At 41.6% G+C, this 24,940-nt stretch overlaps 1 protein-coding gene across 2 annotated transcripts in view; it reads left to right on the top strand.

The window, feature by feature from the left end:
* Positions 1-24,940, top strand: part of PTPN4 (protein tyrosine phosphatase non-receptor type 4) — a 213,236-nt gene that overhangs the window by 111,849 nt on the left and 76,447 nt on the right. For both annotated transcript variants that reach the window (XR_016442124.1, XM_090046053.1), the window contains exons 8-11: positions 1,773-1,893; positions 3,961-4,048; positions 8,193-8,281; positions 23,982-24,045. Coding sequence is in view for 1 of the 2 variants with exons in the window: in XM_090046053.1 (XP_089902179.1) it covers positions 1,773-1,893; positions 3,961-4,048; positions 8,193-8,281; positions 23,982-24,045 (362 nt within the window). In the remaining variant the exon portion in view is untranslated. The remainder of the gene's footprint in view (positions 1-1,772; positions 1,894-3,960; positions 4,049-8,192; positions 8,282-23,981; positions 24,046-24,940) is intronic.

The raw sequence follows: 24,940 nt of genomic DNA, 5'->3' as shown, positions 1-24,940 counted from the left end.
GAAAAAAAATATTGTAAAGTTAACTTGTTGAAAATCAGGAAATGACAAAAATTGGTATTACATTGATTTAATTAACACTATTGTGAATCTTCTTCTGAATAGTTTTTTTTTCATACATTTTTCCTGATGTGTATATATAGCAGTTAATCTGTGCAACTCTTTTTATGCCAGGTAAATAATCCATAAGTCTTTATCCAAAAATAGGTGGTATATCCTACCTGTACAACTTTGGTTAGTAATGAAAACTTGCAAGATTACTGTGCCACTTATCTTCCTAGATAACTTAGGGTTGTTTTTTTTGTTTTTGTTTTTTAAATTAAATGCTATGAATTGCATAGTCTTTGAAAAAGGGCCAGGGTATCCATGTGGATAATATTAATACAATGATGTACAAATCAGCTTCCATTTGGCATACTTATTTTAACCAAAGAAGCTGTTACCTTCACCAAAAAAGTAGCATGTCTGGAAACGCTATTATGCATACCATGGCTGCCACTTGTGTTACGAGCTGCTGTGGCAGCAGGCCTTTGTCTAAAGTTTCCCAGGCATTGGGTGCTTTAGTCCTCCAGTAATTTTTGGTGGGCAGCACAAGCTAACAGTCTGGCAAGGGCTATGGCTTGATTAAAAGTAGAAGCTGCATTCCTAGGAATAAGAGTCAGGGGCAAGAATAAATCGCAGATCATATAGTTTCTTGCGTTTTCCATAGCTTTTTCGTATCTGTCTGATTTTTAACATATGGTTGCTGATTCCTATAATTCTCGTGATTATGTATTAAATCTTCTTAGTTTTATAACTTATTGACTGTGGGGAATATGATTTCGGAACACTTGACTTTGTGCAGGCCTCTTTTTCTAAGGAGGATTCTTGTAATTTCTGAGCATGTGCTAAACAAAAAGTGTGATTCTTTAAGCTGGCAAAATCTCTGCTAAGAGCTGGTAAAGCTGAGGCACCCTGGGCCAAAGAATTGACCCCTTGGCACATCTCTGTTTGTTTTCAGTGACTAAACAGCAAATGGCAGAGGAGGTTTGGGGCTGAAGGACACTGCTGAGGGTGTAAGAGCACCCTGGAGTGGGTCTCAAAGGTACAGCTGGCAGAATTTGTCAGTGTATCACAGTACTAATTATTGGTGTTATCTTAAAAGCATATTTTTTGGCAAATTTTTCTTTGTTATAGCAGATAGTAAATTTTAGATTTAAATTTGCAGTAGAGGTTATTTTAGGTGTCTTTAAGCTGTAAAATATGGCTTGAAATTGTAATACATTTCTATAAAAATTTTCTGTTATGTATTTCATACGTTCAGCTACATGTATCTGAGCCAATAACAAATTAACAATAATTTCTTTGTCCTTCTGGGGATGTTTTGTCCTAGATTGGATGTGTCATTTTGGCAAATGAAATATTCTAGAGAGCAAAATAAACACCTTTTTTAGGAAAGTGAGTCCTCATAATGCTATGAAAGCTACACATGAAAACTGATTACTGAACTATATTGCAGTAAAACTGTGGTTTAGAATTAGTAATTTTGTAGACAGTGAACAAATTTTTATATTTGAATGTAAATATTTTCATAAACCAGCTTGCCAGGCACCCACTTGTCATACAGGTTCCTTTTTTAAACTTCTACAACGAATTAATAAGTCAATTTTTATAAGAAGAAATGAGAAATTCGGACTTGCTGCTATAGAACTTAAGGTGGTTAACATAGTCCTGGCTGTAGTTGTTACATATGCTTGTGCTAAGCAAATAATCTTTTTCCCCTTTTAATCTTTTAGCTGAACTGGGAGACTACAGTCATTCAGAAAACTTGCCAGGCTACCTCTCAGACTATTCTTTCATCCCTAGCCAGCCTCAAGACTTTGAAAAAGAAATAGCAAAATTACATCAACAGCACATGTAAGGATTTACAGAAAAAAGTCTTACTTGGTCAAATCACTTATTGCCAGTTGCTGTGGTTTTATAGGAACATACCTTAATTTCTTGTTTGAAAATTCATTATAAATGTTTATTTATAATGCAGTATTCTTACAGAAGGTTTGTATAAAACATCACTAACGCTTAGAGAGGAAGACTCAGAATAAATGCATTTACTTTTCAGCTAATTTGAAGTAATGCTACATTTCTTTGCTAAGAATGTTTTTGGTCATTCAGAACTGTCTGCATAATATTTCTGGGTATGTTGCCTAGCAGAATTTTATTATAGGTGTAAATAAAGCTTTTTCTTCAATTCATCTGATTCTTTCTCTTGTGCACTTCTATGAATCCCTACTGCATGGCTACAAAGAAATGAATACATTATATTCAGTATAAATTTTTTAAGTCTTATGGTTCTGAATAATTGATAAAATTTCAGTTTGAGTCCTTTTTTGAACACATTTGTTTGAAATTGGGGGGTACTGACTGTGTTGTTTTATGAGCTTTCAAAATTATTAATTGCTGATTGAATCCATATTGTTTAGATTCAGTCAAGCATGCTGCAAATTAAATTACTGTTAAGGAAAAAAAAAACAATTTGGGTTTGGTAATAATGCAAACACTAAAACCTAGGATAGGCCATGGGAAAAGCAGGTACTCTTTTTGTCCTAAATACAGACGGCCACAAGTGTTTCTAGATTTTTTTTCACTAATACTCTGTTTGCAGACACTTGCACGATGCAGTAATATGTGTGCCTTAGAGTCTGTATCTGTGTGTACTACATATCCCTACATGTCACACCTTTTTAAAAATTATTTTTTCTGTATAGAGGCAGAAGTAACAGGGCTGTAAGCCTGCACATCGTATGTGGTGACTAATCAAAGCAGTAGTTTTTTTACTTGGTCTGTAACTACTTCTGTTAACCTCTTTCTTCCACAGGTGTACTGCCCATTTCCCTTTCTAAGACCCCTGCCAGATGTGCAGGTAAAACCATGATAGGATATAATGCACAATCCATATGAATGGAAGGAGGCGTGATTGTAGGATCAATTGTTGGATCCCATTGCGCCTTATTGTCATCGTAGGAGGTGCTTGGGTTCTCCTTGCACCGGCAACTAGCAGGCTCCTGCATCTGGGACCCCCTCAGCTGATGGGGATTGACCATGCTCTCTTGTGGCTAGGAGCCTTGACAGCCATTTTGCCTGGCATGCCACAGCTGGCCCAGGCTCTGGGTAGCTGCCACTGGCCACAGAGTCTGGAGCTTGCAGGAGGCAGCCAATAGTCTGCAAGCTGCCTGGGCTGTGTGGCCAGCAGCCAGGAGGCTGCAAACAGCTGCACCGGGGTCTGGAGCCCTGGCACCGGCTCTGTGGCAGAGGTGGTGGCTGCATGTATGCCTATGGAAATGGGGCAGCATAGCCGTGCCCCCTCCCCCACCCAGGGGCACACATGCACTCAGTGCCAGCAACAAGGATCTCTGTATGCATGCGACATCAGCCAGACCTTCGATGCGTATGCCTAGGCAGGAAGATGGAGGAATGGAGACTTTCCATCCCCGCTTTAGGGCAATACAAAGGCCAGACGTTTGGTGCTGCCATAGCTGGAGTTGTATAAGTGTCCAGAAATCAAACCCAGTTCTCCTGTGTGGCAAGCAAGGCTTCTACCACTGAACCACAGGAGATTCCACGTGATAGGGTGGAACAGAAGTAACTGTTCTACCAGGCATTTAGCATAGGCTGGGACTTTGGAAAGGAATTTTGTGCCAAAAGGCTTGTTTAACATTTTTCCAACTGTGAGGTTAGTCCAGTAAAAGATATAAGAAGCATTATTTATTTGATAATATGGGCCATCATAGCTATTACAACACTGCTGCAGTATAGAGTCTAATCAGGTGTTTCTCTGTTTAACAGATTACTGTGGTGCAATGGTGTATGTAAATGAGTAGAGAATTGAGAAAGCAGATAAGAACAGTTGAACTAAGTTATTAATATCTGGATTAATTAAAGGTTCTGGGCATTTTATGCATATTTAACTCATTTCTGTCATTACAGAGGCTTGTCTCCTGCAGAAGCAGAGTTCAATTATCTCAATACGGCACGTACCTTAGAACTCTATGGAGTTGAGTTGCACTATGCAAGGGTAAGTTTGAATGAACTGGTTCTGTAATATAAAGGTAGAGAATTGTTTGCGGTTCTGGAAGAACAATTTTTAAGGAGGTGTCCTTAACTTTCACCATTGCCATTTTAAAAGAATGACAGAGGTCAAACTTGAGACGGGTACTTTAATTGTTTGCTTAACTTTGGCTAAACAGGTCTGAGTAGCTTGAATTTACTTCCTTAGGATTTTCCATGTGTTTAAAGTGAGGTAAATGTTTAAATACCTTTTTCAAATCTGGGCACAAATAAAGTGAACATTAGGTTAATTATTTGTTCCGTGTTGCACGATAGTGCTTTATCTGAGGTACCTTTGGACTTGAGAGAATTACTGGCTGCTGAGATGGTCTGATTTGCTTTCTTGTTCAAGTGATGGGAAGTTTTGTCATCTATTGTACACACTGTAAATGAAAACGGGCATCATTTTGGTTCTTGTTAGAATGCTCCTAAGTGGGCAACTTGTAAGGACAATTTTTTATTCCATTTCCTGAAATCCTCCCAAGCACAGATTTACTTTTTGCTGAAAACACTAATCTTTAACAGCCTGGACACTTGTATTCAAAATACATCATATGCTGTGATCTGGAATCTAATTCTAAATACAGAACATTTCTAAATAACATTTTTTAGGTAGTCATGTTTAATAATTTATAAAGTAGTCCACCCCACTTTTGCTTATTCTGATAAATGTATTTGATAGGATCAAGTGATGGTTTTGCAACATTTAGGGGTGCAGAGTTATTGTTAGAGAAAACTAAAATAGCAGAAATCTTGTTTGTGGCAGAATTTCCTGCCTCCAAATACTGGCATAGCCACTTGGTTTTAGATAAGAGCAGAAGTCACTAGTTGATATCAGACTGACTCAGTAACAACCATACTACTTAACCTGTGGTTCATACTTATGTGTGAATGTCTAATAAGTTTTCTTTATGTAATTTCCACTGCTCTAAATGGTTCGAAAATGATGCTTTTACAAATCTGTTTAAACAAATCTATAAAGCTGAATATATAGTTAACTTGGCAGTTCTAATATAGTTCAAATTATTCTGCATGAAATTAAAAAAAATAAAACCAGGTGTTTCTGGGTATAATTGAAAAAAAGCCTGATTCTTCTGTAGCAAAAATTACCTCAGTTTTATCTCAACTCTATTTTCTCTGGAAAAATAATTGAATGTGTACATACTCAAAACCCCACAGAACCCTCTACTCTGCCACAAAAGTTATTCCACTTGTGCTGAGTGGATTCAGGTTTTTGCTGGCACTTGTCAACCAGCTGAAGGTGTTTGAAGACACTCTTATGCTTTCAGCCAGCTGCCTTTATCCTTTACTTAGCTCATGCCCTTCTGGAGTGCATAGTTTCATAGATGTAGGGTCAGAAGGAACCTAAGTAGATCATCAAGTCTGACCACCTGCCCTGGGCAGGAATGAATACTGGGCTTATGTGACCCCTGGTAGATTTGAGCTCATATGACCCCAGCTAGATAATTATCAAGCCTCCTCTTAAAGACCCCCAAGGTAGGAGCCAGCGCCACTTCCCTTGGAAGTTGGTTCCAGATCCTAGCCGCCCTGACTGTGAAATAGCGCCTCCTGATGTCCAGCCTGAACCTACTCTCAGTCAACTTATGGCTGTTGTTCCTCATTACTCCCAGTAGTGCTCGGGGGAGCAGGGACTCGCCCATTCCCCGCTGGTCACCCCTGGTAAGTTTATCGATGGCCACCAGGTCCCCTCTCAGTCTTTTCTTGTGAAGACTGAACAAGTTCAGTTCTCGTAGCCTCTGTCCTTGGATCATGTGAGTGACCTTCCTCTGTCAATGCTGGCCACATCCCTCCTAAAGTGTGACAACCAAAACTGGATGCGGTACTCCAACTGTGGCCTAAACAGTGTCGCATAGAAGGGGAGGATCACCTCGTTGGCCCTGTTTGTGATGCATTTGTGGATACATGACAAGGTGCAGGTAGCCTTACTTACCACGTCCTCACATTGCCGGCCCATGTTCATTTTGGAATTGTTAATACTCCAAGACCTCTTTCTGTCACTGCTCTGACGAGAAGGGAGTTCCCCAGCCTATAGGTATACTGCTGGTTCTTACTGCTCAAGTGCAGTACCCTGTGCTTGTCTGTATTGAATCCCATCCTATTCTCATTTTCCCACCCCTGCAACCTGTTGTATCCTGTTCCTCCCTTCTAGCATGCCCACCTTACCCCAAATCTTGCTTTTCACCCCCTTGTCCAAGTCACTGATAAAAAGAGATTGAACAGTGGGGGCCTGAGGACAGAGCCCTGGGGGACTCCACTGCCCACATCCCTCCAGGTCTAATATGACCTGTCCACCACCACTCTGGGTGTGGCCCCTCAGTCAATTTGTGATCCATCTGACTGTGTAGGCATCAATGCCACAGTGGCCTAGCTTTTTAATGAGAATGAGGTGGGAGACAGTGTCAAAGGCCTTCCTGAAGTCCAGAAAGACTACTTCCACCGCGATATCTGCGTCCAGTGATTTTTGTGACCTGATGATAAAAGGCAATCAGGTTGGTCTGACAGGACCTGCCCCTAATGAAACCGTGCTGGTTGCCCCTGGGCATCATCCCCCCTGCTTGTTCCTTCCCTAATGTGATCCTGGTTAATTTTCTCAAAGAGCTCCATGAGCCAGAGCACCACGAGTGCTTGTAAAGCCATGCCAAGGGGCCCACAATGACCCCTGCTGATTCCCTCAGCACCCTAGGGTGGAGAACATCTGGACCTGCTGATCTGAACGCGTCCAGCCCCTCCAGCAGTCCGCTAACTCAGTCCTCCCTCATCCTAGGACTGACGGAGTCTCTCCTGAGTCCGTCCTGAATTCTGGTGGGGGAGATGTCCTGGCCCCTACACAAAAAATGGAGGCAAAGAATTTGTTAAAAAGGTCTGCCTTCTCCTCTGGTGCAACCACCAGATTGCCAAGCATATCCTGCAGGGGTCCCACGTGACTCCTGCCGCCTTCATACTCCCTGTGTATTTAAAAAAAGGCTTCTTATTCATCTCTGATGCAAGCCCTAGTTCCATATCTGCCTTAGCTTTCCTAACAGCCCCCTGCAGACCTGAGTGATGGAGGTGCAGTTTGTGCTCTGGCATGATAGCTGCTATAGTGGACCCATGTGAGTCTCCGAGAGATGCACAGAAGTTCAGACAGCAGGGGCAGCTTAGTATAGATATTGCCTAAGGATTATAGTAGGCTTATGAAATGGACTATAGGAATGTGCAGTTTCCCATTTGAGCCTGCCTTGTTTGATCTTCCTCTTGAATTTTTACTTTTCAGAAATAGAATTCTACTCATTTTTATGCATGCACATAGGTAATCTTTAGTTTGACAGAAATACAGAAAAGTTAGAATTATGAATATAGTGAGACCAAAAGCTGAGATGCTAGTAAAAAGTATCTGTAAAGACTTGAAAATGATAAATTGGAAATTAATGTTAAATGGACTAGAAAGACAAAAGCGGGATTTGGCAAAATTGGAGTGGCATCATTTTTGTTGCCAGATGCTGAATGTTTTAGAGTAGGTTATAGACTAGAGGCAGGGAAAGGGTTACTGTAGGTCCGTGGTTTTCAACCTTTTTTCAATTAGCGGACCTCTGAAATATTTCAAGTGGAGGTGCAGACCCTTTGGAAATTTTGAATGGGGGTGCAGCTCCTCCCCCCGCCCCTTTGAATTGTAAGTGTGGGTATTCGCATACTTTTGATCGTAGTCATCTTTTGCAGACCCCTTAGGCATAGTCTGCCAACTCCCAGGGGTCTGCGGACCACAGGTGGGACACCACTACTCTAGACTAAGCACCTGAGACACAGAACAGGTGGAAAGATAAGGATGTAAATTATAACTTGAGGTCAGTATCTCCTAAAAATTGAATGTAAAATGGGGGGGGGTAAACTTGCAGCTGAGGTTAAATGGACCTGTTCCATTAAATCCTTGCTCATTGCTGGCAAAGTCAATCCCTTTAGATTCCTTAAGATATAACGTTTATGTTTGATGCATCTCTGAGAGGGGGAGATACCAATGACAGAGTATTAATGCATGTATGTATGTAGAGAGAGAGAGTTTATTACAGTATGAATTTTCCTGTGTTAAATCACGATTCCTTTGTTTTCTTTTAAAGGATCAAAGTAACAATGAAATTATGATTGGAGTGATGTCAGGAGGAATACTAATTTATAAGAACAGGGTACGAATCAACACTTTTCCATGGTAAGGAAGACCATTTGCAGCAAATACTTTTGCAGTTATTACTTTAACGTTTTAAAAAAGTAAAAATAGCTTCATACTAAAAAGTGTCTGGAAATTATTCAGTCTTAGTATTTCAGATGGGAGAGATTCACTTTGCATACTTTTCAATGGATGTGTTGAATGCTGGTTTTCATTCTGGAAATGTTCAGGCTGTACTGCTTGAATGATTTCAGTGCACAACATGGTTTAACTGCAGTGTTGCTGCAAGAATTTGGAACCTTATTTTGCTTTAATGAGATTACACAGCCAGGGTGAACATCATGGGAATTATAATACAGTTGTAGTTCAGAATCCTTAAAAGGGATGGTTTGGCATGTTGGCAGAACTTGGAAATCTAGTTTTGATCAATAGGATGAATGTTTGATTTATCTGGGGTTTGTCTTCTGTAGTTTAATTGCACTGACAGTATTAAATGTATATTACTGGCTGGGTGCAGGATGTGAAAACAGCCAAGGTGGTATATTCAGTAGCACCATTTTCTCTCCCTTTATACATACAGTGATTTTTTACTTCATGTTCAAGTTAAAGTAAAAGGATTTGAGGAAAATGTGATATTTTTCCCTTTAAGTATATTGTAGTTTAAAGTTAAACTATTGGGTTTTACATAGAAATTGCCATATTTCAGTGGTGTTCAGCGTAATTCATACTAAGACCATCCTCCCAAGAACTGCCCTAACCCACGTAAAAGTGAAAGTGATCGTGCAGCTCAAGTTTGTCAATAGCCTTAAAGAAAGAGATCATTTTGCTCAGAAATTACTTAGTTGGCTTTCTCTGCCTGTTTAGAGTCCATTCTGGCAGTCTCCTTTATCGCATGTCAGTGCATGTACTTTATAAAACTTGAGTGGGCTATGTGAGCCAGACTGCAATTGTCATGAAAATGAATGACGAACTCTGCTCACCCCGAGATAATAAGTAGGTTAATGCTTTGCCTTTTGATTGATTGATTTATTTGCTCTGGGTGAGTTGATAGATTTTGGAAAAGTTGGTCTAAATCCTTGTTCATTTGAGCTCAACTTACCCTCATAGAAAAGTCTTCTCTAGGCAAAAACCAAGGATCTACCAAATAAAGATATGTGTTTAAAGGAATAACAGAACAGATTGCTGATTTTTACTTTCTCAGATTAACAAAAAAAATTTAGGTATCATGATTCAAGTAGATAGAAGCTGGGACGAGAGAAAATTTAGAATTACATTATAACAAGATCACGTGAAGCATACACGCAAAGGGGCATATAGTACTTGGTATAAGCCACAGTGTGATTGTAACCATGTCCGGGCCCTGAGGGCAGCTGTGACACCTCTGGTGGCATCACTGATCCTGCCTCCTGCTCGGGCTTCTCTGGGTGCCACCCTGCTGCATTACCTGACGTGTCTTTGGAATAGAAATGATGGGAGGCTGTCCTAACCCACCAGAGAGCAGAGGGGCTTCCTCAGGCAGATCTCTCTCTTTGCCTAGGTTCAGTTCACTGGACTGGTCTGCTCTTCTTATTTATAGCCTCTCAGATAGGCTCACTCATTAGCCCTTGGGCTTCTGGTGGCCTGCTGTCAGGTTCTGGGAGGGCTTTGGGTCTGCCCAGTCACAGGGAGGGGAGCCTGTTACAGTGATGTACTTCTGCATTCATGAAAATAGGTTTTCTTTGTGGAGCTCTTAAAATTTAGCTCTAATTGTGAGTCCTGAGCACTCATGAAAATTTGTTTTGTTTTAGGTCTTCTAACTGGGCACAATACATGTGCCCAATGCCCGTTTCAATGCATTGGACGCTCCAGCAGCCTCAGCTTCATGCGTATTCAGTGACCCTTGTTTCTAAATGGTGGCAGGGGCACTTTAAAGCTCATTAAATGAGCTTTAGTTGAAGGACCCCATCACCATTTTGAAGTACGGGATTCTGAAGACACGAGATATTGTAGGTGTTTTTAATTAGAGTGGCTCCCAAGAGCTGCTCTAATTAGCCCCCTCTCACTCCCACCCTGGAGCATGTGTAAAGATGCCCATTCAGTTTCTTAAATGACAGTAAAAACTTAAAGGACAACTGTAAGAGATTTTTTACTTATTAAAGTTAATAGTCATAGAAATGCTTTGTGTTGAATCTGTCCCAGGTGTACTCTCCTGGGAGCTGTTGTATTGTTCAGACAAAGCAGATAGAAAGGGTAATTATAAGATGCTAGTCTACGAGTCAAATGACTTGTGTTCACTCCCTTTCTTCTCCATAGATTTCTTATGTGAATTTGGTTGAGGCATTTAATCTCTCTGTAGCGTACTTCTTTATCTCTGAAATGAGAAGAGTAATGCCTCCCTGCTTACCAGATTGGTGTGAGGATAGGTGCATTCACACATTATTTTAGTGGGGATCATATAGTATAGAATTGGGTCCAAAGGCGCATGCTTTTGAATAATTTATTTCCACCTATGGTGGTATTATGCTTGGTCATTTCTTTGCCTGTTTTTCGTGATGGTTATAACTCTGAAAAGTGAAATAACTTGTATAGCAATTATGTGAAGATAATGTCATATCCATAGTAAGTTAATTTTTTACATGATATTAAAGGGAAGGTTTTTAGAATTTCTTGACAACTTTCTGATTTAGGGACAATTGTACCCTTTTATTCACAACTTACTGGTAGGGCAGCTCTACACTGAAACTGTTTAATAAAGGTAGCAGCAATACAGTCTCATCACAATAGAACGACATAGCAAAGCATTTGTCATTTTTTTAGTCCCTTGGTGAGACCGGCTAGTGCCAGATTTGAGTGCTGTATTTTCATAAATGCTTTTTTGCTCTTTTTCGTAGATCAGATTACTTCGCATTCTACCTCACAGTTGTCTTTTCCATGGAGTTGTGAACTTCTTATTCATTAGAATAGAGTTTAAAGCAACTTTTGAGGATCTATTTATGAAACCCAAAGCCATTTTATTATAAATGGCTCATATGGTAGTGGATTGCATTGCACTTTGGCAGATTGATTCAGTATTTCAGAAGGAGATAAATTATACATCTATTGGTAAAAGTCCAACACCTGAATTGGAGCCAGGCTGTTAATATTCATTGGAAGACTGAGTTATAAGTTGCTTACTTGTAGATGACTTCAGCCTTCTGTAGTGTTTATTTTCAGTTTTAGTTTTAATTTTTAAAAGATGAATAACCTTTGTTTGACCTTGAGACTTTACAATCTAAGGAGAGAAATGCAATGAATACCTGTACAGGAGAAATAGAGAAGTAGGGGATAACTTAGCATTTAGCATAGCAAGTGGTGGTTTTGATTCAGTACAGATGAATTCTGGAGGCAGTAGTAAATAGATGCTCTTTCCATGCTAGGACTTTTATTTTAATTTTTTTTAGTTTTTATTGCACTAAAATAAATGGAATGGGGAATGAGATTAATAGAAAGTTTAATTAAAATTGAATGGACAGTCATGCAGGGAAGTGAACAGTTGTAAAAGGGAAGTAGAGATTGTCATGAGGGGAAAGGTAACTTTCTCTTTGCCATTCCCTTCGTAATACCATTATTTGTCCTAGATCCATCCTTCAGATTTTCATTTTTTCCTCTGATCTCTTCCTCATCCAACTAACTCGCAGCCATGCTGATGGACCCTTTCTGTGATTGCATGGTACTGGTTTCCTGACTTGGCTCTTTATACAAGATGTATTGTGAACAGCCAGCCTTTACTACTGCTAAAAACTGGTTTGATGCTCAGCTCCTGAAGAGTGCAGGATGTAAATAATTACATATTAAAAACTGTTAAAGCACAATATCAAGATGGTGAAGTCAAGCATTCAGAAGTTAGAGAATGCCAGAATTAAGGTTGGCCTCCCAGGTGTACGCCTTAAGATATCACAGGATAGCATCATAATCTACCTTACAAACCTGCCAACTTCAGCTGTTAGAGTAACTAGTTATAGTAGTAGGTTGCCATCCTTTTAGTGCCAGCAATACTGGGGAATGGATTACTTTGCTAGTTGGTTCTACAAATATTTGCTAACGACAAAAGCTTTGGAAATGTTGATTCCATTTCACCCCGTGGAAGGGAGCATCCATGAGTTGGTATAGGCTAGGAATAGGCAGTGTTGTCCAGGGGGGTGTCTCAAATGACCCAGTTTGGCTTGGGACCAGTTGCTGCCACCATTTCTCTGCAGCTCAGCTTCAGCATGGTATGACAACTCCCCCACCTTTTGCTGCAGCCTGTGCCACCTGACTGCATCAGTGCACAGGCAGAGCTCCCCCTGCCGGTGCCCGAGGTGGCCGAGTGTGGCACAGTGCACAGCAGGAAGAGCCTGTTGCATGCCAGATTTGTCCCTGCCGTTGTACTTGTACAGACTTAAGAACTGCACCTGTTGGCCCTAGAGGTCCCTCGCAGTCGTGTGTTCATCCTTGGTTCAGTCTTACACTCGCTGGTTTACCCCATCAGACTCTCCAACCCTCAGTTTCTTGTTCCAGTCCTAATCTCCAGCTAGTCATAGCCCCTCTTCCCTGCACGCCCCAATTCTTTATTCCCAATCTTCTTGCTTACTCCAGTTCTCTCCTCCTTTAATTACTGTTTGATCTGTCCTTCACTCCTGCTAGCTCCTAGGCTTTCAGACTCGGCTGTCTTACTTATAGAATATAGAATGTAATCTCTATGAGCATGCATGGCTTTGTAGTTCTTTGCGGTGCCCTAGCTCTTTTGGGTGGTGCAAAAATCATTAATTAGCAACATTGTTAACTGACCTCTAATTATACTTGTATAAACCTGTCGGCAGCAGTGGGAATGTAAAGGTAGCACTGAAGGCATAATTTGAGGGTGGTGACATTCACAAAAGAATTTGGATGTAGAATTTAGCCCTCAGATTATTTGTCACTGGAGATGATACACAAGAAGGAATATCAATACCAATTTGACTTTGGACCCAGATTGACTTCGCAGAAGTTTGTCATATGTAATCTTTTCATATATAAACATAATGTACAGAGTTATTGAAGAAAAGCATATCTAGAATTTCATAGTGTCAATTTTATTCACTTCTCAGAAATGAACTGCTCTTTAAATCTAACGGCTAGCCTGGTTTTTCTTAAATAGTGCTTTTCTGTCACGTTCTCAATGGAACAGCTGATGTTTAAAACCTGCTACAGCAGGAGTGTCCAACCTTTTTGAATATGGGGCCGGATCATGAACTTTTTATCACCCAGTGAGCTGGCGAGCCATATTCAAAGACCTCACAGGAAGTGGTATCGCATCAGGAAGTGATATCACATGACCTGTGACATCAATGAAGTTACAGGAAGTGACAATGAAGTGGATCTGGAAATGTGGTTTAAAATCCAAAGTAAAAACAATATAAAAAGTTAGTCTTACTTCGATCCTAGGCAAGTTGTTTGAGAAAATTATGCTGGTGCACATCCATGAGGGGCCAGCAGGGGATTTCATGCTTAGGGGCAACTAACACGGGTTCATCAGTGGCAAGTCTTGTCAGACCAATCTGGTGCCTTCTATGATCAGATCACCAAATCATTAGATGCAGGGGTAGCAGTGGACATATAGTCTTCCTGGACTTTCGGAAGGCTTTAGACACTGTCTCTCATGCTGTTTCCATTAAAAAACTGGGGGACTGTGGTGTCGACCCCCACACAGTCAACTGGATCGCCAACTGGCTGGAAGGCCGCGCTCAGAGAGCGGCGGTGGACGGGTCCTATTCGACCTGGAGGGATGTGGGCAGTGGGGTCCCCCAGGGCTCGGTCCTTGGGCCCGCACTGTTCAACATCTTCATCAGCGACTTGGATGAGGGGGTAAAAAGCACCTGTTCAAATAGCTGATGACACTAAGATGTGGGGGGATGTGGGCATGCTAGAAGGGAGGAATAGGCTGCAATTGGACCTAGACAGGTTACAAGGGTGGGCAGGTGAGAATAGGATGGGATTCAGCACCGACAAGTGCAAGGTGCTGTACCTGGGGAGGAAGAGCCAGCACCATACCTACAGGCTGGGGAGCTCCCTTCTCGTCAGTGCAGAGGCAGAAAAAGATCTGGGAGTCGTCATTGACTCCAAGATGAACATGGGCCGACAGCATGGGGAGGCGGTCAGGAAGGCCAGCCGCACCTTGTCCTGCATCCACAGATGCATCTCGAGCAGGTCCAAGGAGATGATCCTCCCCCTCTACGAGGCACTGGTCAGGCCGCAGCTGGAGTACTGCGTCCAGTTCTGGGCGCCGCACTTCAGGAGGGATGTGGACAGCACGGAGAGGGTCCAGAGGAGGCCACTCGCATGGTCGGGGGCAGCAGGGCAGGCTGTACGAGGAGAGGCGACGGGACCTGAACCTGTTCAGCCTCCACAAGAGAAGGCTGAGGGGGATCTAGTGGCCTGTTACAAACTAGTCAGAGGGGATCAGCAGGGATTGGGGAAGTCCCTGTTCCCCCAAGCACTGCCAGGAGTGACCAGGAATAACGGTCATAAGCTGGCAGAGGGTAGGTTTAGGCTGGACATCAGGAGGCGCTACTTCACTGTCAGGGCGGCTAGGATCTGGAACCAACTTCCAAGAGAAGTGGTGTTGACTCCTACCCTGGGGGTGTTTAAGAGGAGGCTAGATGAACACCTTGCTGAGGTTGTTTGACCCTAGTACTCTTTCCTGCCGTGGCAGGGGGTCGGACTAGATGATCTACTCAGGTCCCTTCCAACCCTAGAAACTACAAAGCTGTAAAAGCAACAATGAAATAATACCAAACACTTGACTAAAATAAACACTTGCGTAATGCATAATGAAGGAAGCATAATGGAGGTTGACAGATCAAATGTGGATATCAGCCAGAGTGAAAACTAAGCAAAGGTGGAGGGATGTCTCGGTGGGAGACACCTGCACGGCGCTTTGCACCCCCTGCTGCTCGCTGCCTTGCAGGGGGTGGGGAGGTAGCAGGGGCTCCTCAGTGCATCCGAGAGGCTGTGAGAGAGGCTCACGGCTCAGCTGCATCTGGGCATGGAGCAGGGTGGGGAGAGTCACTGCTACGCGCGGGAGTCCCAGTCTGGGCTCCTCATTGTCTTCAAGGCCACACCCTCCCTGGGATGTGTGGGAAAGGCACCCTTCACTCTGCTGCCGCTCGCCTCTCTGCTCTGGCGGCCGTGTGCCCACGCCGCCCTCCACTCCCACCTTGGCCCCGTGTGGCTTTGCTACTGAGGCCCGGCCCTGTGATGCCACCTCCGCCTGCTTTCGGGGATGCCCGGCAAGTCTTCCGGGCACCAGGAAGCACGTGCGCCCAAGCCCCGGCTTAGGGCACTGCTTGCTGCAGGTGGGAACCTTGTCCCTTCCCCAGCCCTTCAGCAGCCATTAGAAAGCTGCTGAAGGGCTGGGTGAGGGACAAGGAGTGGGAATGAAAGTAAAAGGTGTTTACTTTTGTTTCCTGTCGCAGCACCTCGAGCCTCAGAAAACGGCTTGGCAGGCTGCATGGCAGCCCACAGGCCATATGTTGGACAAGCCAGTGCTACAGCATTTAAATTTGCATGAGTTAACTATGCATGCATACTTACATGATGTATTCCACAAAACCAATATGTTATCTCAGTTTGGTGTTTTGTTTTTATTTGGACCAAAGAAAATGTAAAGACCTAGTATTAGCTGAATTGGATTGCATACAGAAATCCATCCTTGATCTATCAGACCACTTCTGCTTTTCTGGCAGTCATGAGCTGCTTCCTGATCCCAGTGTTAAATGCATTAAGATTTTTGTTTGTGGAGGTGACCAGAATGATTTTATAATTCAGGTTCTTTGAGTTGACTGAGGCACACTGTAAGTCTTTTTAATGTTGGGGATATTTTGAACATGCTTCCATCAACATTTGTGTTTAGTTAACCTGTTTTCTACTATTTGAATTAATTTTCCTCTTCTAGTCGTCTTCTAAGAATCTTTCTGCCATGTAGTTGCCTATTTAAAAATAGAAGGCAGTATTTCCTAGTCATCTGAAAACATCCTAGAATAGTCGTTCAATAAATTGGCATGATTTACAGCAGCTGTGCACTTAACACCATGCTTAAATATCTTTTCTAGTTTTCACTTGAATCTCAGTGTACGATTGACAGTACTTCCTCTTCAGTTTTGTTCTGCTTTATAGTGCTTGCTTTTAAAGTCCAGTAACCCAGGTGCAAGATATGCTGTCCTTTAAACTACACTTGTTTCTCATTACATTCTAAATTCTTTGTGCAGTAAATCATACTAAACATGTTTCAATGTCATGCACAAGGAATATGAATAAAATGATTCTCTCTTGCTTTGAGGTGAGAGGTCCATAAACCCACGTGGGTTAGGTTTGTGTGGTTTTACATAGTTTTTTCTGGCGTTGTGATCATTTAACTGAGGGACTAAGCATCGGATGGGTATGTAGTGATCTAATCTTCTCTGAGTGTTGAGCTCTGCAGAGGGAATAGGAGAGAGCAGGGTTTAGGGGTGTTTTTTTTTTATTAGGGGTGCACTGTTAGATTTTTTTGAGCCAATACCGATGGACGATTTTATTTAAGGAGCTATATCGGCCAGTACCAGTCTGATTCAGATATGCAGCCAGGCAGCTTGGAGAGAGGCATCGGGCTGGTAAGTCTGCTGTGGGGGGGAGGCAGATTGAGGACCCCCCCATGGTAAGGAAGTGGAGCAGGGTAAAATGGACAAGGCCCTGTCCCGGCAGTGGCAGTGGGCTGGGGCCAGCCACGGCAGTAGTGCCAGCTGGAGCTGGGCCCAGGCAGGGATGGGACCTGTCGGCAGCATGGGTTTGGGGTTGGGACACTCAGACCCTGGCCCGAGGGCGGCACTGGGCCAGGGCTGGCGCTGGTGGTGGTGGAGCCAGGCTAGGTCTGGGACCTGAGCTGGGTTGGGGCTGGGGGCTCTTACCCAGCTGGGGTCAGTGGCAGCACAAGGCTGTTCCCAGGCTGCCATGTGCTGCTCCATCTGGGCACAGCTCTTCCTACCCCTCGGGGTGGGAATCAGTCTGCGTGCCAATCAAAAGCATGCCCCATACCACCTTCAGCCTGCATGCCATAGGTTGCCGACCCCGGGGTATACTTTCAATGATTGGGCTCACTGGGGATGAGGGGAGCCCAAGAGCAGCTTTATATCGCCCTCTGGCAGGAGACTCACTTCTGCGGTGTCTGTGTAGCTGTCCAGCTGGGGGAACAGGGGGCTAGAATATTAGTATGCTGCTCTTTTGACATGCTTTCCTACTGCTAAACATTTCCCAGAAATACTTAGCTCTGCAACTGAATGCTAGTCTATACCTTGGATAACAGTTGGTGGTGCCATAATAACATCTTGCCTTTTATGCCTTGACATGAGAACTTGAGGACATTCAGGAGGGTGCATGTACTGTCCCAATGGATGCTGTTGACCAAAAGACTTCGTTGTAAGAAATGGGTTAATGGACAAGGGAGAGAAATGTGTGTATGGACAAGGCATCTTCAGTAATTTCAGTTACCCTACAAGCAACTTTTCTTTCTGGTCATCTGGGTCAGGAGGAGACTAGACAGGTACAGAGTAAGGGAAATTACTGATTGATGTTGCTGGCCATTTCCAAAGTTGGGAGTTTCTGCTGCTTTTTACTATTGTTAGAAACTGCTTATCAATCTTGGTAAAATAATTTGTTAATAAATTAATTAGTAAACATTATTTACTTAAGAAAGAAGCTCCAGACTTTGCAGAGCCCTACCTACATAAAACGTGTTTTTGGTCAGCCCAGATGGATCCTCTGTTAGTAAGTACCATGACGTGGACAGAAGTAACTCAGCTGGCTGCATTCTGTTCAGAAAGCCCCCTGAAGTTGTCTGACATAGCACGGTCAGATTGAGTGGTCTAGAATCGGTTGAAATTGTGTGTCAGGTCATCTTGGTACACCAAAAGTACCTTCTTGAGCTAATGAAGACTTGCTTGATTTTGTGTGGTATTTGTTGTAGTATTAGGAGGGCAGGTCTGGATTTCTGTAGTGCTGTTGTAGTATTATGGGGTATGTCTGGGTTCTTTTCCTACAGAGTCATATCAAGATTATCTCATTAGATTTACTGGGTAATTTCATTTTGCACTTGAACGATGAATCCTGAGGGTCATTTTAGTTTTGTGACCACCTTTACAGCTTTGGGGCTGTCCCTGTTGCTAGTTTTTCAACTTTCTGTCTAGGTTTTAAGGTAGGATTAGGAGTAAGAGGGTAGAGAAAGAGAGAGTAAATTACATCTTTGTCCTGGGATAGCTTCTTGTCTTCGAAGGTCAAGGCACAGGGCACTTATTTGTGGTTTTATGTTGGAGACTAGAGAGAAATCCTTGTCTTGTTAATAGACTACTTTGTCAGTGGTCTCATGGGATGTAGTTTTCCTTGGCCATTGATAGAGTGGTGTTTAAGCACATTTCCTTTGGCCTTTGGCAGACAAATATCCAGTGTAATTTGTTGACTTGCAACTGATGAAGCAGAAATAAAAATGGCTAGGTGTTAATTGGCAGCTTCTTTTTCAACTGGGGTTAAATTCTGGAGTATTATTTGGGGAGCTATTTTTATTACTTAATTTTTTTATCTGTTCTTATTCATTTTGTCTTACTGTAAACTGCTTTGAGGTTTTTTTTTATTTTTTTTGAGGAGTGTGGCATATGAAGCAGCAAGGAAATAAATATCCATGTATGGTGCTATTGAGGCAGCATCGTCTGCATTGGTTTTCAATATCCTGGTAACACTCAACTGTATTTTTACTTGTAACACTGTTTTCAAGGCAGAATCACAAAACAAGAGCTGAGCTGAGATTGATGTATGTATGAAACTGTCTAGCTAAGACTCAATCCAGAAGAAAGTATTGAGCAGGGTTCCCCAGGGGTCTGTCCTGGCATGGGTATTATTTCAGCACTTGTATCCCACAACATTGTCATTAACAATGTAAGGACATACAGACCAGAAAAAAGTATTGTAAGGCGGATACAAAACTGGTTGGATCGTCATGGTCAACGGGTTGTCATCAGTGGCTCAAAGTCTACTTGGGAAGAGGTGTCAGGTGGGGTTCCCCAGGGGTTTGTTCTTTTTTTGTTATCGTTTAATACGGTGATTCCCTAGGAGTTTGCTGCAGCATGCTAGTGTGCTGGGAGACCAACAGAAATATGCTGCAGAAAATGGGCTGGAAGGCATCCTGGCCTGACCGGGCCAGCCCTTTTGTGGAGGGATTTAGTCTATGGACCAGATAGAATCAGAATATTTGAGTTTGGATGTTACACTCAATTAAAGGGGGTGGCATGAATAGATTAATCAATTATCAAAGCTATTATGGCTTTAAATCCAAAATGTATTTAGCACATAAGAAATATAGAACAAACTAGACAGTTTACATTTACAGGGATATGCTTATGTAGGCCTTTCGTGTGATGCAGTAACTCAGCTGGCCAGACATTGTCACAGCACTGGCAGGTCACAGCCACAACAGCAACATGTCTTCTCAGGTTTCCATCTTCCCAAGAGTTAAGTTGATTCAGTAGCTATTTATATGTTCTACAGTTGTTTTTTTTTCTTTCCACATGTTGACAAGACTTCACATAGAATGATGTCACCGACTCTCACCAATCACCCTCTTACAGCAGCTCTCACCCCGTTACTGTCTTACCCACTTTTTGCACTGCTAACTAGTTCAGTTATGTAAGCAGTTATGTAGTTGACCTAAGTAGGTCACCTGGGTAAGTTGCTCCTCATCTTAAGGCCTCAAAATAGCATGGGTCATGTCAAGGCTTTTAAAATGACCGTCAAAGTCTATGGGATGGGACCTCAGGAGGTCGAGTCCAGCCCCCTGCTCAAAGCAGCACCAGCCCCAACTCGATTGTCCCAGCCAAGGCTTTGTCTAGCTGGTTCTTAGTCTTTTAAGGATGGAGGTTCCACAGCCTCTCTTAACTAGCCTGTTCCTGTGCTTTGCTATCTTCCTTGGGAGAGAGCTTTTCCTAAAATCTAACCTAAACCTCTCTCACTGCAACTTGAGCCCATTGCTCCTTGTTCTGTCATCTGCTCCTACTGGGAATAGTCCAGCTCCGTCCTCTTTGTAAGCCCCCTGCAGGGAGTTGAAGACTGCTAGTCAGTCCCCTCTCAGTCTTCCCTTCTGCAGACTAAATCGGCCCAGTTCCCTCAGCCTTTCCTCAGAAGTCATGTTCTCCAGCCCTTGAACCATTTCTGTTGCTCTCCGCTGGACTCTCTCCAATTGTCTACATCCTTTCTGTAGCGGGGGGCCCAGTTCTACTTGGAGAGGTTGTGGAATCTTCTCTCCGTGGATGTTTTAAAGAGCAGGTTAGACCAACACTCAACAGAAATGGGTTAGTAATGGAGGATCTTCCTTGAGCTGGAAGTTAGACTGGAGGAAACTTCCTGAGGTCTCTTCCAACCCTACTTTTTTTCTCAGATTCCAAAAAGTCAGGATATATAGGAAACAGCCCATAAATGTGTGAAAACCTCTAGACTTTTTCCTCTGCATAATTTTTAAAAGACAGAGGTACAATAGAAATTTCTGCAAATGAACTTAATGCAAGTTTGCCCAGTGATTAGTTCTTCCTTCTTTGGTTGTGTGGTGTGCTTGAATAAAAAGAAGAAAGAAATGGATTTCTTCCACACTTGTGATATGAGCTTTCATGTATGAGGGCTTTTGTGAAAGAGTATTGTAGAAACAATGACATTACTGTGGGAGAACACTGAAGACATTTAATTTAAGGCACTATAGGATCGTTTTTATTTTCCTAACAAGCATTTATTTGTATCCTGAGTAGAAAAACTGGGATAAAGTTTTCAGTTCTTTGTATTTCAGCAAACTTGCATCTTTTTCTTCAGATGCAAGGGTGCAGTGCGACAGTAGGTGCATGGATCAGCAGTAAGAGGCTACGGACTTAAACAGGAATAAGCAAATAGAGGCATTCACAGAAAGAACTTGCTAGGTCTTAGGGCCTATGTTTCAGGTTTAATACAAAGGGCCTACTTGTATTATCTCAGACATTTCAAGATTTTCCCAACCCTCAATTCCTTATAATTCATATTAAAATAGACAATGGAAATATAAAAAGTTGTTAACATTGGTCAGAGTGTACCGTTCAGCTGGAACCTTGACCTGCCGTAGGGATTCCACTTGATCAAATGAAAGATTTCTCTTAGTAACAAGGAGGCAGCCTCCAGTACGTAATTCATATGAGTTTCTTGTTGGCTTAGGAGAATAGAAAAATGCTTTAAAATGGCCTTAACTAGTAAAACACAGCAGGACATGCTGCAAAATGAATTCCAGTCTTCAAATCCATTTTCAGATGTTCTGCTATTCTTTTAAGCTGCTCTGACATGTGTGGCGTATTGGAATTGGGAGACAGTTTAATTGTTCTGGGAAAGGATTTTTTTAAGGTACATTTGAAATAGTCTGTTCTTCCTTAAAATATACATTTAATTTTACGAAATGAATCTCAGCTTGCTCCTGACAATACTATTTTAGGCTGTAATTCATTTTTCTTCTCTGTTGCTTTTGCCGGAAGCTAATTTCGTCACAGCTGTCTTTCCCCCATCCCACAATTTCAGGACCAGCTTCTCTCTCGTTTTTTTTTTTTTTTAATCACCATTTGTGTTATGAGTTGGATTTACATGCATTACTTGGATATTGTAATTATAGATTATAAGCCCCATTTGGGTAGAAATTACTGAGAATGTGGTAGCAGCTTTTAAAATAATAGAGAACTCATTAAGGGTTAACAATATAGAGAAAGAAACACACCTGGAATAATTTTCTGAAAATTACCAATATATCAATAGAATTGTCTCTCTAACAGTAAAACTGCAAAAGACAAAAGGAGTGGAAGGAAAGCCTTAATACAGAAAGAGTGCTTAATCCTTTATAATTTAATGTGTCAAATTGTAATGCCATAAACATTTGAAGCAGTCATACTGACAACATGTCTTATTGATATATATTCTTAATTAGGAAAATAACTTACCATGTGTCTTAAAAATGCTGTCTTTTCACTTTACTAACAGAAAACAGGTTTCCATTTGCTAGCCTTACAGAGCCAGTATTAAGTATTGTAATCTAGTGCTCCCAGAAGTTTTGGTCATAGTCAAAACCTTTTGTACAAACCTTTTGTTTCCACTATGCATTGTGCAGGTATATAGTAAAAGGTAACTTATTTCCCTGATGCGTTTGCAATTCAGTGGTACAGTGAGGGCTATCTGTATTCTATTCTGCTTTGGAGTTCATGAATATTGTCAGAATCCCTTCTACTAGTCATGCCTGACAGAGAAGTAGTTTGATGTTCACGTCCTGTGCCCAGCTTGCAGCATCATGAGTATAGTTCCATTTTAATTTGGTTGAGAGAGGTTAATATGGAAATCTAGAGTTGTTGGTACTACCATATCAGGTTTTGTTGCAAAAGAGCTTTAATTCTTGACCAAAATAATGTTCTGTTACCAAAAAACTCCATTATCAGAAGTATCTAGGACTTGTATGCTCTGAATATTGCGTATCCTGGCAGAAGAATACTATCCAATGGTGACAGGCTCATAGCTTTTACCTATGGGAAATGGAGTCCATCATGGGCCAGACTTTGCCCACCTTGCCACAGGCTGTTAATTTAGGCCAAATTAGTGTAACTGAGGCTAAGGAAAGTAGTATAAAAGGATCTTGGTCAGAAGCAAGAAAACACTCCAGGCAAGGTGGTAGTGTAGATCAGCGTGTTCTAGTCTGACCATGATGACACAAGAACCTTACTTTTCTGACCATATTCATCTTCTTCTGAGCAAGTGATGTGGTATGTCTTTGTTTGAGGGTGGGGATGAAAGGGGGTTCACTGGGTGCATCTACACGTGCACTTTAATGCACAGTAGCTTATTCTACTGTGCATTACGGCATCACGTCAAAAACCGTGGTAATATGCTAATGCTCAGTAAAAATAGGCTACTGCACATTAAGCGTCACTAAAAAAGCATGTGCTTTCACTTCTGTGCATTAGGGCAACCTAATATGCGTATTTATCTGGTACCACACATTAGAGGTACTATATATAAAAAGCACATGAACGAACATGTAGACACACCTAGTGTTCTGCTAGACGTTCCTCTGGCATCTTTTGGTGAGGGCGAGGTTCCTGTTTGCAGGCACAGAGAAGATCCAGTGCTTCTTACAACTTTAGTCTCTGAATTTGGGCAAGATCTCCCTAACAGCATGGCCACTTGGTAGGAATTCTTAAGATTTTAAAATGTAGAATGTTAATTTCTTTTGGCTTGTAAAAGTATATCTAGATATGTATTGTATTATTCTCTGAATATTTTAATTTTTGCTTTTGCAGTCACTTCTTTGGAGGACTCATTTTACTAAGAACAGACTCTCTGAAGTAACTCTCTGACTCCTAAATTTCTTTCAGGGTCAACACTGGTGAAAAACTAGTGACTGCCTTTTAGTTTAGAATGGAAATACCAGAGAAACTTATGTTTGCTAGCCTGCACAGTAAAGCAAGGTGCAAGACATTTAATTTTTCGGGAATTTTAATATATGGTTAACAAATCTCAAACTGTGCAAGCTGTTATATGTAACTGTTAAATTTATTTCAGTTAATTTTTGTCAAATGAAATCTTATAGTAATGAAGATTAAATTAGTTCTCTCAAAAAAAGAACCAGTTTGTGTACTATAAGTATTTAATATGAATCTGTATACTAAGTGTTTAAAATATTCTGTTTTTATTTTTCATTTAGGTTGAAGATTGTAAAAATTTCTTTTAAGTGCAAACAGTTTTTTATTCAACTTAGGAAAGAATTGGTGAGTATTAATCATAAAATTTGGTCTCATGAAAATTACAAAAAACAAATTTCCACATTTAGTCATCTCTGTCTTTACTCTGTGTTTGAACTTACGTGTTTACCTATGATACAGCATTCATTTGCATCTGATTTCTGGCTATACATTGTTTTGATTGAGTTCTCTTAAATATTATACAATTTTTCAATTCTGTATGTGGAAATTGACTGTATCCTATGAGCTGATCTTAAATCAGTAAGAAATAAAGCAATCTGAACATAAAACATGGCTTTTATTTAAACTTTGTTTTCAGCAAAAGCCAAGTTAAATCAGAGGTTATTTTTGTATTGGTTTGGAAGTACTTATGTTTGTAAGTAAAACATTGTGAAATGTTAATTTTTTTTGTAGCTGACACTGTCAACATAAATGGCATTTTCCCGTTTACATTCTAATGGAAAACTGGTAATCCTTAACACAGTTCTAAATAGTGTGGTGTTGTAATAATGCTGCCTTTTGAAATTGCAAATTTAAGTCTTTGAAAACTTAAACCAAGAATGTATGCATTTTGGTGGCAGTGATGCAACATTTTTGCTACCTGTGTCGTCATCAGGTTGCCTGATATTTAACTTGTGGTCTTGACTCGGTCCGTGCCTGAAAGCATTAACAGTCTGAGTGCATCATAAAATAGTATGCCAGAGAAGAAAGCAGGCAAAGGCAGTGAAAAAATTGGAGAAGTGTACGCTAAGAGTTGGAGATATCAGGACAACAGCAGACACCCTATGCCTGAAGAAGAGTACTTGTGCCTGAAAGCTTGCAACTACCCATTGGGTCTAATAAAACATATCACATCTACCCAAAGAGCCTTCCCTGCCTATGTTCTTAGACCAACATGGCTACAACCAAAAACCCTGCAAGA

This window comes from Crocodylus siamensis, chromosome 4 (genome assembly GCF_052110815.1).
Source record: "Crocodylus siamensis isolate JL-2025a chromosome 4, ASM5211081v1, whole genome shotgun sequence".
NCBI classification, from domain to species: domain Eukaryota; kingdom Metazoa; phylum Chordata; order Crocodylia; family Crocodylidae; genus Crocodylus; species Crocodylus siamensis.
This window is presented reverse-complemented; position numbering and strand designations above follow the sequence as displayed.